Source organism: Lotus japonicus, chromosome 1 (assembly GCF_012489685.1).
Source record: "Lotus japonicus ecotype B-129 chromosome 1, LjGifu_v1.2".
Classification (NCBI taxonomy): Eukaryota; Viridiplantae; Streptophyta; class Magnoliopsida; order Fabales; family Fabaceae; genus Lotus; species Lotus japonicus.
Genome location: NC_080041.1, coordinates 14,164,651 through 14,184,680, shown reverse-complemented (window position 1 = coordinate 14,184,680; position 20,030 = coordinate 14,164,651). Strand labels below are relative to the sequence as shown.

Below are 20,030 nucleotides of genomic sequence, written 5' to 3'. Positions count from 1 at the left end.
TGCAATCTTAATCCCCCACGTTTAAAAATAGCATAATGGTACCTCAACGTTTAGCTCCGTTAGCAGTTTTGGTCCCTAAGCTAATTTGCCGTTAGAAACTTAACGTTTTTGTTTGACATGGCATTTTTTTTCTGATGTGGCATTCAGACATAACATGTGAGGATCACGTGAGTCTTATCCTAACCTAATCCATTCCCAATTGCAACTTGGTTCCAAATCGCGACGGTGACGACCAAATCGAGAGGAACGAAGCCCGGCGGTCGTGAAGGAACTGCGATTGCGAGTGTGAGAAGACGGTTTCTGGGTAAGAAGGTCATCGGTGGTGAGAAGGTGGTCCGAAGGCAAAATCGAGAGGAAGGAAATGGCGACCGGCAAAAAAGGTGTGTCGAAGAAGACCCCTCGAAGGCCAAAGAAGAAAACTCCGACAAAAGAGACGGTGGTCCCAGAGACGGTGGTCCCAGAGAAGATGGTCCCAGAGAAAACTCCGTTTTCAAAATTGGACTTTTGGCTCAATGGAGATTTGCCCGCAAACTATGTTTCCAGGTATATATTTTATCCTTTTCTCTATCTTGTGAGTCATGGTTGTTGAAGGATTTAAGTGCATTGATGTATATTATTTAAGTAGGTGCCTTTCCTAGTCAGATTCTCTATCCTTTTCTCTGCTTTGTGCTTGCATGTGGTCCACGAGATTCCCTCTTCCACTAAAGTTTACAAAGTTTATTGTATTCTATTGTATTGTCTCTTCTGCAGGCCTACTGCTCCCCATAAGATAACCATGAGTGTGTATCATGGGGGTGAATTGACATTTGACCCAACTATGCCCTATCCAAGTGGGCTTTGCGAAGTCTGGCATCCGTATGATGTGGATCTCATTTCATCCATTGAATTGGGTAAGATTGTAAAATACCTGGGATATGCCAGGTTCAAATGTTTGTGGTATAGGCATGTTCAAAGTGATGGCTCTGTCAGCTTTAGTCCACTTTCCAATGATGAAGAGGTTAGACAATTCATTGAAGATGTTAAAGATATAGCTGAAGTTGATCTATATGTTGAACACATAGTGGAAGAGGCAGATATTGTTCCTCTAATTGCTTACAAGAGTGCTGAAGATACTCCTGATGTGTTGCAAGTTGATTCTGATAGTGATGATGAGGTATTGCAAGACAAAGAAACTGAGGCTGTTCAAGTGAAGGAAGCTTGATGCAATAAAGGACTATTCAGAAGGCTGGAGACCTAACTGGAATGGTGACACTGTACATGGACTATTTGAAGTTGAGAGGGACAAGGATAAGTATGCTGTCAATGTTGCTCTCAGGTCATGCGCTTGTAGGAGATGGGACCTGACTGGGATTCCCTGTGTGCATGCTGTGGCTTGTATGTGGTATAATCACCATGTTCCAGAGAATTATGTGGACATGGCATACAGGTTAAGAACTATCAATTTTGTCTTAATTAATACTGCATTATGTTGATAAACAAAGTTAAGAACTAACAACTTGTTTGTATTTTTTTCAGAAGGCACACATTTCTGAATACCTACTCCCACATAATCCTCCCAAACAATGGGCCCAAATTATGGCCAGAAGTGGAAGCTGCACCTCTAAATCCACCTTATGTGAGGAGGGCCCCGGGAAGGCCTAAAAAACAGAGGAACAAAGCAAATGATGAGCCTAGGAACCCTAATAGGCTGAGGAGGATTAGTTCCACTGTGAGATGTAGAAGGTGTGGAGAGCCTGGACACAACAAGAGAACCTGCAAAGGTAAAACTGCAGCTGATAGGACAATCCCAGTAGGAGGCAATCAGGTAATGAATTTAATTGTGCTTATCAATTAAATTTTGTTAAAGTTGTGAATTTACTTATGTGGATTGTATTTGATTACAGGCAAATACTCAAGTTCTTCAACCTGAACAAAGAAGGACTCAAGGTACGGGGACTAGAACTAGAGGTCAGAGGAGGAATGCTCAATCTGAACCAGGGGAATCTTCAGCTCAAGGTGCTGCAAATTATCAGCCTGCACCCACTCCTCCAGCAAATTTCCAGTCTCAACAAACTGCTGCTCCATCTTCTCAGCCTCAGCACATAGCTACTGCATATTCTCAACCTGCACCTACTGCGACAACATCCCAGCCAAATGCACCAAGGAGGAGAGGAAGAAAGAGGAATGCAGAAGCAATTAGTGGCACTCAGTAGTGTTTTGGATTGTGTGTTCAGATTAGTGTTTTGGATGGTCATGTAATGAACCTATTGTCCTGTGGATGGTGTTTTTATATATATGTTTTGTATGGTCATGTAATGAACCTATTGTCCTGTGGAAGGATTTATGTATCTTTCTGGTATAGACCAATTATGTAGTGTTTCTGGTTGTGTTTTTGGACCAACTTTGTTGAACAGTATATAGCATTGTTGGTGGCTGACTTTGATTATATATGACAAATGTTGGTGGCAGTTTATTAGTTTTTGAGGTCAAGTTATTTTTTGAGGTGAAGTTATTTTTTTGGATACATTTAACCACGGACTTAATTGCATAACATTGATCTTAATAGAAACATATTGGCCAAACATATTTGATGAAATTTCATTTCTTGCATCAAATTGAAGTACATTAACTTTCTGCTTGGATTTTTTCCCATCTAACTGCAAGTACATTCACTTACAGGATACATGTTCTGCCCCCCTTACTTATCTAACCCCAAACTAGTATTTCTACTTCCTTACATAAGCTACCAACAACACAAGGATCACAAACATTGACATGAACAAAGAGGCAACTAGGATCCTCTCTTTCTTCTGCAGCTCTTCATTCTTCTTGGTTAAGACAACAATCAACTTCTTCTCCCTAGCATTACAATTGTCATCATCAGCATCATGCCATTGGAAGAAGTTGCATACCTTCTTACGATGCACCTGTAATTTTAAGTTAGTTATACAGATCAGGGAAGAAGAAATTAGTCACTGATTCAATAACCAATTAACCATACAAACCTCAAACAGCCCACAACCATAAAACCTCCTTCCACGATTGACCCCAGTCCATGTTGTCACCAATGGACTTTGAACACCACAATCACACAGCACTACTCGTCGCCTCGTCTCAGAACTAGTCGAGTTGGATGAAATATCGCGAAAGCCAGACAACCCATGATAACCTTCATTTCTTCTTTGCGATTCAGGTACCCTGCAACTCGAATCAGCTTCAAAATCCCTGAAATTAGGAGTGGCTGAAGATCCTCCCATGGTTAGGTTTCGCGATTTTGGGATTTGGAGGAGAAGAAGAGAATTAGGGTTCGCGATTTTGGAATTTGGGGGAGAAGATGAGAATAGGGTTCGTGATTTTCAGATTTGGGGAAGGAGATAATCATGTGAGGGGCATGTGAGCTCATTAAAAACCGGTTCTCTCTCCTAGTCTTAATGCCACATCAGAAAAAAATGCCATGTCAAACAAAAATGTTAAGTTTCTAACGGCAAATTAGCTGAGGGACCAAAACTGCTAACGGAGCTAAACGTTGAGGTACCATTATGCTATTTTTAAACGTGGGGATTAAGATTGCACATTTTTGAAACGTGGGGACCAAAAGTGCTATTTAGCCTTTTTCTTTTCTGATACCTATATATAAATATAACATGCAATCAATATATCAAATAGAACCACAAATTCTTATCACCAATTTTCTAGTACCTACTGGTACTGGAGTACTCTATGTTTTTTCCTTTCTCACCAATTCATATCATTATTTTTTCTACTACCGTAGTACCAGCGAATGATTAATAGCCACATATGTAAATGGAAGAACAAAAGTATAATGATGCTATTTAGTAGATACTTAGAGCCTAGTTAGTAACATGAGATAGATAAGGAGAAAGAGTTGTAAACGGTGCCAAAAAAAAAGTACTATCTGACATGAATTTTCTAAACGATGCCACCAACATTTGCAAAGAGGGAAAAGAGTTATAATACCTGCATTATCACATGGCTCTTGGTTTACATCAACAAAATTCTCATTTGACAATATTTCTGGAGAATTTGGATTCATGTTGGGATCAATCTCAAAATTCATTTCTGGAATCATGTTCAAATCAACTGAACCTCTGCCATTTGAACTCATTTTTATTTTTGGAGTAGAAGTTTGATTTTTTTATCATTTATAAGAGCATCTCCAATGTTATTTCTCAATTCTTAGTTCTTAGCACTATTCATGTGGGCCCGTATAGCCAAATGTGCGTAAGCAACTCTCAAGCAATTTTGCTCCAACCATGAGTTCTTAGTTCTTAATTTTTACCACTATTCATTTGATCCTACCAACCACATTATTTATACTTTTTATTTTCATAAAGTAATAAACAAAACTCATAAAGTAATAAAGTAATTTGCATGAGAGAGAAAAAATAAATTTGTATGCTAAGAACTCAAAAAGTAAAACTCCTCATATAAGAACTGAATTCTTATTTTTAAGAACTATGAATTTCATCTCAGCACATCCTCAAGTTTGGCGGCGGCCTCCCTCATATGTTTATACATCGATGTATTTAGATGCCATTAGCTAGTTTTCCTCTTTCGTTAATTTTCCTCTTGTAATAAAAAAAATATATATCAAACTATTTTAGTGCATATTTTTACCCGGGTTGTCTAAATGACCCATGTTAAAATTTGAGTTAAATAACTCATCATCCAATCACATTGTAGATAAATGAGTTGGAAATAAATTAATAAATAAAATATATAAATTTCAACTCACTTATCTTCAATGTGATTGAATGATATGTTATTTAACCCCAACTTTAACATGGATAATTTAAACAACCCCATTTTTACCACTCATAGAACTTGAATTTACAACCATCTACATTCTCTTTTGAAAAGTGAGACTATTTTTTTTTTTAATTTGAATTTGCCACCATATTGAAGAAAATTAATGCCTATTTTCCCATCTATACTCAAGCCCAAAATTTTATATTGAGAGAAATTGAACTTCTTACCCCCCCATAGCCCACACCAGCCATTCAATGATTCAATCACATATTAAATGTGATCATAATTAAGTCAATAAACTTTAAATCAAATAAACCGTGAATGTCATTCATGCACACTTTATAGACAATCTCACTTTAAAGTACTTTCTCCAAATTAATTAAAATATTTCATGGTCGAAATTTCTCAATTTATAATTTATAAATTGTATATCACTTTAATTTTTTGGCTGCTCGAAGGTGTATCTCACAGCTGATAATTATGAGTCTAATTATCTTCAAGATTTAAGATTATATTAAATGGTAGATCTCTTCCAACATATACACACATATTAAACACTTTAACTAAGCAATGCGGCTTGGATTAATCAATCATTTTTTCAATATTACCTAAGTATGTAACATTTTACTAGAATTTAATTTAATTATTAAAAAAGTGAGATACATATGAGGAGTATGTAGTTTAGTGGACAACACAAATTAGAATGTGCGATGAGTTCAATCCTCATACATTACACTCGGGAGGATGAAAAACCCCAGCTAAATCCCGAATTTAAAATAGTCGACATCTAAAGTTTAACCGGATTTAAAAAAAAAGAAAAAGTGAGAAATGAGCATTATGGTTTGGTACAACCGCGGCGCAGAGGGTGAGGCGGACCCCACTCAGGCACTCGTGGAACCAACGATCATATATGGTGGATGGAACCATTGAATGGACTAGGTGGTGGATGGAACCACAGAACGAGTGAATTGGTGGAAGGAACCTTTGTATCTCCTTCATTGCTATCTGAATCTTCAGATAATATCTGTTGGTCAATCTGCAAGTGTACAGATACCTCCGGGTTTTAAGAATATCGAACCACAAGGATTGTGAGTGAGAATTGTGGTTTAAGCCTAAAGCTTGTATGTTCCAAAAGCAACAAAATTCTGAAATTGAGTTTGGTTGTTGATGACAAAGAAATTGCAAAAGAGCAATAGTGAAAATGTTGAAATTATCAATTGATGAAAATGCCTTGGGTTATCGATCATTTAATCCACTGAAGTCTACCTATCCTATGCATATGAATCCTTGATTCATTCCTTGTTGCTCTAGCCTATTATTTAACTACTTATTGATTTCTCACATAAGCAATTCTCTCAAACTAAAAGTTAAGCCCAATTCCTTGTGTGCTTAATCATTCATTTGAGGTTTAAAGTATGCAAATTCATGCCAACAAAACTCAACCCTTCCTCTATTCCTAGTAGCAAGCATAGAAGGATCAATTTCAATTCATGTCCCTAAACTATGACAAACTTCCATGATTATAGTCTAGCCTATAGCAAGTGTGCACTCAAGGTAAGCATGCATATTGAAATTGAAATACAAGGTAGAATCAAGAACTCATGCATAGAGAACTCATGGAGTTTCATAGAATCACTTAAACCGAAAGCAAAAAGAAGACTAGACACTCATGGCTAGTGAATCCATACAATGAAAATAAAAGAAACCTGAAAAGTACAAGTTGGAAGCCTCTCACAACCCCCTAAGATCCTCCTCAGCTCCCAAACTTAGGCAAAATATGTCAAAAATGTCAAGTCTCTCAATGAAAATGACAAAAGCTTTATTTATAGGAAAAAAACTAGAGTCTGGGCGCTCAAGCATGGTCAAAGCATGCTTGAGCGCCAATTAAAAACAACCAAACAGTAACTTTGGGGACCAATTGGCGCCTAGGCGCCCTCCAAGCATGCATGGGCGCCAATTCCATTTCCAGAAACAGAAGCTCTGGCTTCAATTGGCGCTTAGGTGCCCAGCACACGCTGGAAAGCCTCTTGATCTTCTTCTTAACTCCTATTTAAGCCTCCTTTCAATCCTCCAAGCCTTTTGACCTTCTTTCTTCATCAATTTTCAGACGTAGCTGCTTGGGAACTAAGCTTGGGAAAATATCAAGGAACTGAAGAGTTTATTAGCACAATGGACCTTCAATTCAAGTGGAAAAGACACGCAACTCCAAAACTTACTTAAAATGAAAGAAATGTCCCTATAAAACTACAAAATTACCAAAACAAAGCAAAAACACAAATAAAGATAAAAATGCATGAAACACTACATGAGACAAAACAAAAAGAATCAAAACTTACAAAGAAATGACCATGAAATTCTAGTTCCCTTATAGCAAATGTTCTACGCGATACTGGATCAATAGCTTCGACAGTCGATCAACAGTAAACACAACAAAAGCATAAAAGAAACAAAACACAACACAAGAGTTGTTAACCCAGTTCGATGAAACTTCACCTACGTTTGGAGAGTTTTTACCCAAAGAAAGGAAATCCACTATCTCAAGATATAGGAACTACAGACATTCATGAACACCACGACTCATAGTTCTCTTCCTAATCTACCCAGTGTATTTCTACTTAGTATTCCCCCCTAAGTATGAGAGCCTCACTCACTTTCTCTCAATCACTGCCACAGTGAACAACAGCAATCAGAGTTTAACACTCAAGGAACACAGAACACAACCTTGCTTTATAGAATCAATGAGCAAGGTTTGCTCACAACGAAACAAGGACTAACACAAAATAACAATAATAAAACACTTGATATTTTCTCTCAAAAGCTTCACGTTTTAGGTCTTCATATTTATATGCTCCAGCGGCCACACTAGGTTTCTAGAGGCTAAAGCAAGTAGTCCAACAACGACACATCAAAACGCAATCTTAAGGATCTTGATCGCGTTACAAAATCAATCAATCATTAAACACAATAGACACCAACCTTCAATCAGGGATTGTCTCAACAATTAAATCAGCCCACAATAAATGAACCACGATACAACTACTTAAACCACAAGTAACCACAAATCAAATCTTCACCAGATTTTTATGGCACAATGTTCTGTGCTACACAAAGGCAGATGACACAACATCTGCTTCGACATCAGGTTGTTTTTTACAAAATGCAAGATAACCGCAAGAACAACAGACCCTAAAAACACTACTAAACTAGGGTCATCAATATCCTTCACCTGTCTAGCATCAAGCCACAAACAATGATACAATAAATCCTGTATACCACTTGTACAAATTCACAATTCAAACAAACAACAGTCCAATAGCCAAACAATGAAACAATCTAACAAATATTATCAGAAGCAATCCTCTTGTTAGAAAAACTCATAGATTGCTTCAGAAAAACTCAGAAGCAATCTAACATCCATAGCCTCACAGCTTGTATTCTCCTCTTACATATGCTTGAGATAAATGCGAGAGATTGATTGTCCTGGTCGAGTTTTGGGAATTTTCCGGCGAGACACGCCGGAGAACACGGTGGCGGTCACGACGACAATCGGATCTGGGCACAGGGGCGGATTCGTCTCGTCTCCAGGAACCTAACCATGGTGATCTCGCAAGCTAATTCACAACGGATGAGGAGAAAACTCCAGTTGCAGGTCGTGAAATCCTGCCACATTTCATACAACTTCACGAGTTGTTCTTTTTAGCTCAATTTCTCATGATTTCTTTTCCCAGGAAAGTTGTTTAAGGGTCCAGGAAGGTTAGGGATGCATTATTTTTGGGTTTGAGTGAAAGAATTGGAAGAAACTGTAATGGGGATGGTGAACCCGAGAGAGAGAGAGAGAGAGAGAGAGAGAGAGAGAGAGAGAGAGAGAGAGAGGGAAGAAACTGTAATGGGGGGGGTTTGAATAACGTTTTCAAGATAAAACTTCCACCTTAAAGATTTTAACAAATCTTTCGAGAACTAAGTGCTAAAGATAAGAGATAGAAAAGCACACAAGGATTTTTATCCTGGTTCACTTGATAAATCCCTCAAGCTAATCCAGTCCACCCGTTAAGGTGATTTCTTCCTTCTTAGAATGAAGGCAATCCACTAATCAGGTAAAGTTTTACAACTGCACTTGAAACCTACAAGTGACTAACAATTACACTGACTTAGCTCACACTAAGATTCACTCTCTTAGTCTTCTCTAGGATCCGATCAACCTTGATCTCCTAAAGGTAACTAAACAATCTGTTTAAGAAAGAATGTTTACAAAGGATTTGCTTCTGAAAAGCTAATAGTAAACACAATGAATTCAGATGAAAGAATGCTTAGAAGGTTTTTGAATATAGCTTGCGCGTGTGTAATTCTTCCAACCGCATCTTTCAATCTTCAGCCTCTATTTCTTCTCCAAGGATTAGGGTTTGAACGCTGCATGGAAATGCTACCGTTGGAGGGCAGTTCTGGAAATTCCAGCTTCTGCTGTGGCTGAGAATGTTAGGTAGGTCGTCAGGATAGTACATATGCTTTTGTACTTGGATAGTGACTTGACCTTTAAACCTAGGAGACTTCTGATCAGGGGAATGCTTCATGTTGGAACTTGTGAAGCCGGTTGATCAGAGTCAGAGGGAAAGCACAGATCCTCTGACCGTTGTATCTTCTGATTCTGAACTCAGAGGGAAGTACATGGTCTTCAGAGTTTCTTGCTTCTGGACATCAGAGTTTCTTGCTTCTGGACATCAGAGTTTTCTACACCATCAGAACATCTGAACCTTCAGAGTTTCTTGGTTGTCAGAACTTCTGGATCTTCAGAACTTCAAGTGACTGAGTCCATATCAGAGCTTGTATAACTTCAGATCTTCTGAAGCATTTCTACTGTTCAAAGTGAACATAGATGTTGCGAAAGCGTTGCTTGGGTCACTCTTTATGCACAGTGCTTCTGATTTGTGTGAGATTGAATTGAGGTCAGAGCCTGTAAATAACACACTCAGAAAAACACGTTAGAGTACCGTAATTGTTCATACTCAAATGTTAACTTGTAATCATCAAAACATAGAGTTGTACTACTCGATCAAAACTTGATCTTACAAGCATTACATGCCTTCAAACATCATACACAAACAAACTTTTATTACTTGTTTAAAAAAAACTTTTATTACTTGAATTGTCGTTTTTTTAAATATTAGAATTAACATTTTACTAAGAAAATGCTTTTAACTTAAATTATTAGAAGAAAAAACTTTTATTTAATCTTTAGATTGTTATGTTTAAAATTTAATGCGTAAAAAAATTTACTAGATATAATTACATGTAATATGAATTATGTAAAATTAAATATATATATATATATATATATAATGCACAGAAATGAAATTTTATGTTTAAATATATTAAATTTTTGATTATTTTTTAAAAATATGCTGAATATAGTTTTATAAATTTTAGAATATTTAATTACACATATTTTAGTTAGAATTCTTAAACTATTCTTTAATATTAAATATTAAAATATATTGATACTTTTATTTCAATTTTTTTTTAAATTTCTTTATATTAGGATTGGCTTCCAGGTTCTCAGTGCTGTTAATTTTAGTTCTGGTTCTTTGTGGAATGATCCCCCTGATTGTATTGCTCATGTTTTATTTGCTAATTCAACACTTTAATCTTAATAATATAACGCGTTTTCATTAGAAACTAATTTATATAAATAAAATTATATAGAATATCTCTCGTGAATCGCATAAGTCACCACACTAGTAATCTTTAGACCATATGTGTATAGTCCTATATATCTTCGTTACAGAATGATTTAAGTAGTTTAATCTTTATATAAAAATTACTTTAAAAAAATCAAACTAATAAAAACACATTTTTTATGAAAAATTTATAGCATGAGCATGACCTGTTTAAGAGAAACTGGAATCTCAAACATTTTTCCACCGTAGACAGATGTGTTGGCCACAACTCGTCCGATGTAAATTTCCTTGTCAATCTGAACAAAACCTGAACATAGTACATTGTAGCATCCGGTCTTCTTCATATTGTCTGACTGCCAATTTTTAACACGATGTTAAAGTTTAAATAAATGAAATTTGTGTTCTAAAATAAGATTTAGATCAAAATTTTGGACAATAACAATAAATTTCATTTACAAAGAACTTTTTATGAACAAATAGAGTGTTTTAACATACGAATTAAGTAAAGTTAAAAAAAAATGTAAGCAAAGATATATGTACCGTCCAATATGAGTAAACATAAGTTAGATCATCGCCGTATAACTTTGGAGACACCTAACATTAATGTGTAGGGTAGATTAATTAGATAGTAATATAATCAAATTGATTTAAATCAGCATGCCATATACATACAAATTTTAGGATGAAAAAATAGGAAAAACTAAAACTCACTTGCCACCCAACGACGATTGTATTCAATTATTCATACCATCTCCTTCTCCATTTTGAAGCCATATGCGAGATTCACTTGTTTGATCATTGTTAACTCTTGGATTGTAAATGCTATTGGCACCACTAACTCCATAATAAGGCCCATTGTCAAATAGAGGCAGAGTAACTTGCGCAATCTATCAATTCAAGATTCACATAAATACTCCAAAATTGAAACATTAGATGAAGATTATAGACTTTTTTTTTTGGGTAAGTGAAATGTGTATTCAAAGTTAAGGTGTATAAGAGAAAACTTACATGGACATCGTTGTTTTCTGCTAAGATGTGATCATTTAAGAATGATCTAGCTCGAATGAAGTCATCTTTTGTAGTTCTCCGAATGGGAACGGTTCCTTTTGGACATTTGTTCTTCTCAAGCCAAATTCAACCCGTTCAGGATTATTCTCACTAGTTTTTCCCAATACTCGTTGAAAGCTTGGTTTTCTCTATGTTAACGAAAGAAAACATAAGACCATTAGATGTGAAAATGTAATCAAAGAAAATCAATTAAAAATTAACAATATTTAAACTATTTAAAATAAGTGTACCTGTAACTTATGATCCTGCAGTAATCTACTACTTCTTATTCTTGAGTTTGGTTTTTACTATTCCTACAAGACCTCCAATGGCAACTCGCCACGTGTCCTGCTTTTTCAAGGTTTTTTTTTTCCAAGAGGAGCCTGGTAAACGACATCGTTTTTCAATCTTCAGCATTCTTTCTCCCCATCTCCAATCAACCTAGCTGGCTTAACGTGTTCATCTCCCTTTCCCCTACCCACTCCGCAGTACCATTCATCACCTTCTTTTACTTGATTCTTCTTCCACAGCTTGCATTTTCTCCACATCAATCCATCAATTGATGGCTTTCCCCGATCTCCGGCGTCTTTCCATGGCTTTTTCGGCGCTTGCCATCACTTCCCCCTGTCAACCAATACGTGGGTAAGTCGTCGTAACAGTGCATCGACACTCTGAACCATTACGTTTTTCCCTAATTTCATCCTCTTTCGAATTTTTAATGTTATCTTTCTGAATTGATGTCCCTTTTTTGTGGGATATGGCAGTTGGTCTGGATTGTTATCTTCAGTTCTCTGATTTTTGATGCAGCTGTCATGTCTAATCTGATTTGAATTTGGGAGTAGGTTTGTAGATGGAGAGTTGTAGTGGGAAGGTTTTACAGAAGCTCTCCTCTTATGTGTGTTTCTTTTGAATCATTTGGCTATAAATATTCCCATTGCTTATCCCCATTCCCTCATTCCACCACTCTGCACCTTGCCCCGTCTGCAATTTAACCATTGAATTGTTTGTTATCAATTGTTGAGATGATTGGCCCTATTAATTCAAGTTATTTGTGATTTTGCAGATGTGTCGCAGCTGTCAATTGGTGGTTATGGAGCATTTCAAAATGGTGTGTGTTTTTTGTTTCCTTCATCTTTGTTATCTATTGTAGAGCTGTTATCCCAAGTTTGAATTTGAATTCAATAATGATATGTAACAGCGGTGTGTCTATCTTAGATAACAGCCATTTAAATTTGCATTCCTATTAATTAGGATTTAGTCATTTAGTTGTTATAGTGTTGTGTATATGTATAGGTGATGTAACACTCTGGTTCATTAATTCAAAACCATTACTCTTATTTCTATGACCTTTGTGGGTAGTCTTTTATAAATTTATAAATAATTAATTTTTTTATTTATGTTTTATCATCTCCAACTGTGTCCCAAGTTACTGCAACATTCAATCATCTCATGCTTTATGCTCACCCCAGGTTATTACTGGCTTCTATTTTTGCAATTTTTGTTGTTCTTTATATTATCATTACTCAGTGTTTAAAATATATCATCTACAACTTAAAACTGTGGCTTTTGTAACTGATCATACTGAGATGCATTCCATGTGTTCACCCCAGGTTAATACTGAGATGAATTACCAAACAACACAATGCATAATTCATCTCTGGATGCTTTCACTACTAGACTCAAATAAATTCTTTGGGATAGCCTTTGTCTCATCTTTGATATATTGTGTTATGTTTTTTTTAAGGAATACACTTCAGTGCTAAATAATATTCCTATGGAATGTGATGGACGAATCACAAATAATGGGAAAGAATTGAAGAGAGGCATAAAAGCAAGGAGAAAAGAAAGGGAGAAAAGAGTTTTCTTCAATTGCAAGTATGTATTTATGTTTGAGAACAATTAATAAAACTCATATTCCTCTATCCATTGTTACTTATCCATCTTTTATCATTGTCAGTGACCATCCAATAGAGAAAGGATGTTACTTGTGAGACTGAATACTTCCAAATCTCTTAAGATCTGTTAGGTTATTAACCTTCAAATATATTTAGCCCTTCACCCATTGGTTCTTAATTTTTTATCTATTTTTTTTTAGGATTATCAAGGAATCAAATGCTTAGAGATTGTCAATAGATGAGGCAGAATCAATCATGCAACACTTGATGACCTTGATTCAATTTACAGCTGTGAGTATCACTAAAGACTGAATAGTTACTTTGAAGCTGAAAATATTGGAAAATTAAGGAAGAAAATGAATTCTTGGTAGAAAGTATATGTAATACAGAAACAATGAACTCAAGTGGTTAATTAAGTTTATAAATGACTATTCATTAACTTAAACCACTCTTTCAATATTGTTAAGTATCTTAATTGAATTGATTTTCACTACAATGGCACGCTAGGAATGGAAAATTGTATGCATATAACAAATGAATATCCTCTTTGTAAGTTCTAACAAATTTGTAGTCTTTAATCTTTGATTTCTCATCCAATAGATGTTTTGCGGTGTATCTATCATAAAGTACCATGTAGTACTTGTGCAGAACATTACTGAAAATTAAAATAATCACTCATCCATGTAGTAGCATATTCTATATGCAAGACGTGTTACAGAGTTTTAAATTTCAAAGTGAGCCCAAGCATGCAAATATAGCCAATGATGTGAGGGTGGATGGTATGCTTCCTTATATTGCAACATTATCATTGTTTGTGTATGTATGTGCACATGTGTAAGTGACTGAGTGAGTGATAGAGAGGAAGATACTTTGATAGTTTTTGTTAGCATTTGAATGTGCTTTTGTACACATTTGTATTTACCAAATTTATTAATGGTCTGATTTAGGAGCTTCCAAGGACCATACCACACTAGAAAATATATTGAAAATCTTTCACACAAAAGAATGTCTTTTTTAGCTCGATACAAAGTTGGCTTTCTATTTACTTTAGCAACTTTGCTAATATGTTCATATCATTCCAGATATGATTGCTACTTTCCATCATATGATCCACATGTGTAATTGCCTATGTGAATTTGTAGATTTGCTACTGGACTGGGCGAGCCCCTAGAGGGGCAACGCCCAGCGTATATCCCGCCCTTGAGGCGGGGCCCTGGCCTTCAGATGGGCCCTGATCTTGGAGGCCCAATTGGCCCAATAGGTAGTACCCAAGCTCTATAAATAGGAGGTAGTTATCAATTGTAAGGGACTTTTGGCTCATTTGATGAAATAACACTTGAAATTCAGCACTCTCTCTCATTCTCACTCTCTCTTGGCACAATCCCTCTACCTCTAGGTACTATGCCTCTCTTCAATGTTCATTCCTAGAACATTTGGCGCCGTCTGTGGGGACCGTAAACTTTCTACTCCCATTCACGTGGATTGATTGTGCATGAAGTTACCTCTGATTGTGATTAGGCAATTCTCTGGTTTTCCGATTTTGATTCTGTGACTAGTGTTGGTTCTCCGATCGAGTTTGCATCGTTTCTGGTTTGGATGGAGACTCGACGCAGGAGGCAGCATCATTCACCAATGCGACAGCGGATTTCGCCGCCTCGGCGGCCTCATCGTGTGGACCTGGATTCTCCGGTACGAACGACAGGAGTACAGTCGCCTTCTCCTCTTCCATCACCACCACCTCCTCCATCGCCTTCACAGGTAGGATCTCTGGAGCGCTCACCAGAGAATTCACCTGCTCCGGAACAACAGCCGGCGGTGACACAGGAGCAATGGCGCCATTTGATGCGCAGTATTGGCAACATCCAGCAGCGGAATGAGCATCTACAGGCTCAGTTAGATTTCTACCGTCGCGAGCAGCGAGATGATGGAAGCAGAGAAGCAGATTCCGTGACTGAGTTCCGTCCGTTCTCGGAAGATGTTGAGAATGTGGCGATTCCGGATAACATGAAAACGTTAGTTCTGGATTCTTACAGCGGAGATTCCGATCCGAAAGATCATCTTCTGTATTTTAATACGAAGATGGTGATAATTGCGGCGTCAGATGCGGTGAAGTGCAGGATGTTTCCATCGACGTTCAAATCGACGGCGATGGCGTGGTTCACAACTTTGCCGCGTGGATCGATTTCAAATTTCAGAGACTTCTCATCCAAGTTTCTAGTGCAATTTTCGGCAAATAAGAATCAGCCGGTGACGATCAATGACCTATACAATATTCGCCAGCAGGAAGGGGAGTCACTGAAAGAGTACATGGCAAGGTATAGCGCGGCGTCGGTAAAGGTAGAAGACGAGGAGCCTCGAGCTTGTGCTTTAGCATTTAAAAACGGTTTGCTGCCGGGAGGGTTGAACAGCAAATTGACACGTAAGCCGGCGCGCTCGATGGGAGAGATGCGTGCTCGTGCCAGCACTTATATTCTGGACGAGGAGGACGACGCTTTCAAAAGAAAGCGCGCGAAGTTGGAAAAGGGCGACACGTCGCCCAAGCGCGTGAAAAAAGATAGGAGCGGCGAGGATAAGGGGGACGGCAAACAGCAGAGGCCAGGTAAGGGGAAGTCGGTATTCAAACCGACCAAGGAACAGTTGTATCCACGGCGCGATGATTATGAACAACGTCGGCCTTGGCAATCTAAGTCTCATCGCCAGCGGGAGGAAACTGATATGGTGATGAACACAGATGTATCGGATATGCTCCGAGGGGCAAGCGACGCCAATCTAGTGGATGAGCCGGAGGCCCCAAAGTATCAGCCACGGGACGCCAATCCCAAGAAGTGGTGCGAGTTCCACCGGTCCGCCGGGCATGATACGGATGACTGTTGGACTTTGCAGCGGGAGATTGATAAGTTGATTCGGGCGGGATATCAAGGAAATCGTCAAGGCCAGTGGCGCAATGGTGGCGATCAAAACAAAGCGCACAAGCGGGAGGAGGAGCGAGCGGACACTAAGGGCAAGAAAAAGCAAGAATCAGCGGCTATCGCCACAAAAGGGGCTGATGACACGTTCGCTCAACACTCTGGACCGCCCGTCGGAACCATCAACACCATCGCCGGGGGATTTGGCGGCGGTGGCGGCACTCACGCGGCGCGTAAGCGCCATGTTCGTGCCGTTAATTCCGTTCATGAGGTCGCTTTTGGATTCGTACACCCTGACATAACAATCTCGATGGCGGACTTTGAGGGGATAAAGCCTCATAAGGACGACCCGATTGTGGTGCAGTTAAGGATGAACAGTTTCAACGTTAGAAGGGTACTCCTGGATCAGGGTAGTTCGGCTGATATTATCTATGGTGATGCATTTGACAAGTTGGGACTAACTGACAATGATCTAACTCCATACGCGGGAACCTTGGTAGGTTTCGCGGGGGAGCAAGTAATGGTGCGGGGATACATTGATCTAGACACAATATTTGGGGAAGACGAGTGTGCTAGGGTTTTGAAGGTAAGGTATCTGGTTCTCCAGGTGGTAGCATCCTACAATGTCATCATTGGGCGAAATACATTGAATCGCCTTTGTGCTGTAATTTCGACAGCCCACTTGGCGGTCAAGTATCCGCTAAGCAGTGGAAAGGTGGGAAAGCTGAAGGTGGACCAGAAGATGGCGAGGGAGTGTTACAATAATTGCCTTAACTTGTACGGCAAGAAGAGTGCGTTGGTTGGTCATAGATGTTATGAAATCGAAGCTTCGGATGAAAATCTTGATCCCCGGGGCGAGGGGCGAGTAAATAGGCCCACGCCAATTGAGGAAACGAAGGCGCTAAAGTTTGGCGATCGCACTTTGAAGATTGGGACCAGACTGACGGAGGAGCAGGAGACGCGCCTGACAAAACTGCTTGGGGAGAACTTAGACTTGTTTGCTTGGAGCTGCAAAGACATGCCTGGGATTGATCCAAACTTCATATGCCATCGGTTAGCATTGAATCCAAGTGTCAAGCCAGTTTCACAACTTAGGAGGCGCTTGGGTGGCGACAAAGGGAAGGCGGTGCAACAGGAGGTCGACAAGTTGTTGGCGGCAGAGTTCATCAGGGAAGTGAAGTATCCGACGTGGTTGGCGAACGTCGTAATGGTAAAGAAGGCGAACGGGAAATGGCGGATGTGTGTAGATTACACAGACTTAAACAAGGCATGTCCAAAAGATTCGTATCCCCTTCCCAGCATCGATAGCCTTGTTGATGGTGCCTCGGGCAACGAACTGCTTAGCTTGATGGATGCTTATTCTGGCTATCATCAAATCCGCATGCACCCGGCAGACGAGGACAAAACGGCTTTTATGACTGCCAGAGTCAATTATTGCTATCGCACCATGCCGTTTGGACTAAAGAACGCTGGGGCTACCTACCAAAGATTGATGGATAGGGTTTTTGCTGGGCAGGTGGGAAGAAACATGGAGGTTTACGTTGATGACATGATTGTTAAATCAGTACGAGGTTTAGACCATCATCAAGATCTGGAGGAAGCATTTGGCGAAATTAGGAAGCACAGTATGCGCCTCAATCCGGAGAAATGCTCTTTTGGTGTTCAGGGGGGTAAGTTTTTGGGATTCATGATCACATCCAGAGGAATCGAGATAAACCCAGAAAAATGCAAGGCGATTCAGCAGATGAAAAACCCTTCCAATGTGAAAGAAGTCCAACGTTTGACGGGGCGAATAGCAGCTTTATCTCGGTTTCTTCCCAAGTCTGGTGACAGATCTTTTCCTTTTTTCAAGTGTCTTCGCAAGAATGTCGCATTCGAGTGGACGGCGGAGTGTGAGGAAGCTTTCGTTCGCCTCAAGGAACTCCTATCGTCACCGCCGATCTTGTCGAAACCAATACAGGGACACCCGCTGCATTTGTATTTTGCTGTGAGCGATAGTGCTCTGAGTTCTGTGATGTTGCAGGAGATAGATGGCGAGCATCGAATTGTTTATTTTGTTAGTCACACACTCCAGGGCGCGGAGGTCAGATATCAGAAAATTGAGAAGGCGGCGCTGGCGGTCCTCGTCACCGCCCGGCGGTTGAGACCTTATTTTCAGAGTTTTCCCGTGAAGGTGCGGACGGATTTGCCCTTGAGGCAAGTATTACAAAAACCGGATTTATCAGGTAGATTGGTCGCCTGGTCGGTTGAATTGTCAGAGTATGGTTTGCAATACGATAAGCGGGGCACGGTTGGTGCGCAGTCACTAGCTGACTTTGTGGTCGAGTTGACTCCAGATCGGTTTGAAAGAGTGGACACTCAGTGGACTCTCTTTGTGGATGGATCCTCCAATAGTAGTGGCAGCGGCGCGGGAGTAACGTTAGAAGGGCCGGGGGAACTAGTGTTGGAGCAATCCCTGAAATTCGAGTTCAAAGCAACGAACAACCAAGCAGAATATGAAGCTCTCATCGCCGGATTGAAGTTGGCGCGGGAAGTGAAGATCAGGAGTTTGTTGATAAGAACGGACTCACAATTGGTGGAGAATCAAGTGAAGGGAACTTTCCAGGTCAAAGATCCTAATCTGATCAAGTACCTTGAGCGGGTACGGTATTTGATGACACTCTTTCAAAAGGTCGTGGTGGAGTACGTTCCTCGGGCAGAAAATCAGCGGGCGGACGCGCTAGCCAAACTGGCGAGCACGCGGAAGCCCGGCAATAACAAAAGTGTGATTCAGGAAACGCTGGCGTACCCAAGCATCGAAGGCGAGCTCATGTCCTGCGTAAACAGAGGGAGAACATGGATGGATCCCATAATATCTATCTTGGCGGGGGACCCGGCAGAAGTGGAGCAATGCACGAAGGAGCAGCAGCGGGAGGCGAGTCACTATACTCTCATTGACGGACACTTGTATCGCCGTGGTTTCTCGACGCCATTGTTGAAATGTGTATCGCCAGAGAAGTACGAAGCGATAATGTCTGAAGTACATGAAGGAGTGTGCGCGAGCCACATCGGGGGAAGGTCTTTGGCTTGCAAAGTGTTGAGGGCGGGTTTTCACTGGCCCACCCTCAGGAAAGATTGTATGGACTTCGTGAAGCAGTGCAAGGAGTGTCAAGTGTTCGCGGATTTGTCTAAGGCACCGCCAAAAGAGTTGGTAACGATGAGCGCCCCGTGGCCTTTCGCCATGTGGGGTGTGGACCTAGTTGGACCTTTCCCGACCGCCAGGGCACAAATGAAGTTTATATTGGTGGCGGTGGACTACTTCACTAAGTGGATTGAGGCTGAACCCTTGGCCAAGATTACTTCTGCAAAGATAGTCAATTTCTACTGGAAGCGTATTGTTTGCAGGTTCGGGATCCCAAGGGCGATCGTATCTGACAATGGGACTCAGTTTTCAAGCAGTCAAACAAGGGAGTTCTGCAAGGAAATGGGCATACAGATGAGGTTCGCCTCTGTTGAGCATCCGCAGACGAACGGGCAGGTGGAATCTGCAAACAGGGTAATCCTACGAGGACTAAGACGACGGCTCGCGGAGGCTAAGGGAGCTTGGTTGGATGAACTTCCGGCGGTGCTGTGGTCGTACAACACCACCGAGCAATCTACTACAAGGGAAACCCCCTTTAGAATGACCTACGGGGTAGATGCCATGTTGCCGGTGGAGATTGACAACTTTACATGGCGGACTCGACCAGGTTTTGAAGAGGAAAATCAGGCCAACATGGCGG

The 20,030-nt window shown here is 39.9% G+C and overlaps 2 protein-coding genes across 2 annotated transcripts; one reads left to right on the top strand and one right to left on the bottom strand.

Moving 5' to 3' along the window:
* Positions 1-206: 206 nt before the first annotated feature.
* On the top strand, positions 207-2,226 carry LOC130727680 (uncharacterized). Its single transcript, XM_057578887.1, has 5 exons — positions 207-543; positions 751-1,153; positions 1,212-1,426; positions 1,516-1,804; positions 1,884-2,226. Exons 1-5 carry the CDS (start codon positions 362-364, stop codon positions 2,190-2,192), a joined length of 1,398 nt encoding a protein of 465 aa, XP_057434870.1. The 5' UTR covers positions 207-361; the 3' UTR covers positions 2,193-2,226.
* Positions 2,227-2,705: 479 nt separating this feature from the next.
* LOC130727673 (uncharacterized) lies at positions 2,706-3,236 on the bottom strand. Its single transcript, XM_057578876.1, has 2 exons — positions 2,985-3,236; positions 2,706-2,906 (listed from the first exon to the last, which is right to left on the bottom strand). The coding sequence occupies exons 1-2, from the start codon at positions 3,234-3,236 to the stop codon at positions 2,706-2,708; spliced, it is 453 nt and encodes a 150-aa protein (XP_057434859.1).
* Positions 3,237-20,030: the final 16,794 nt, after the last annotated feature.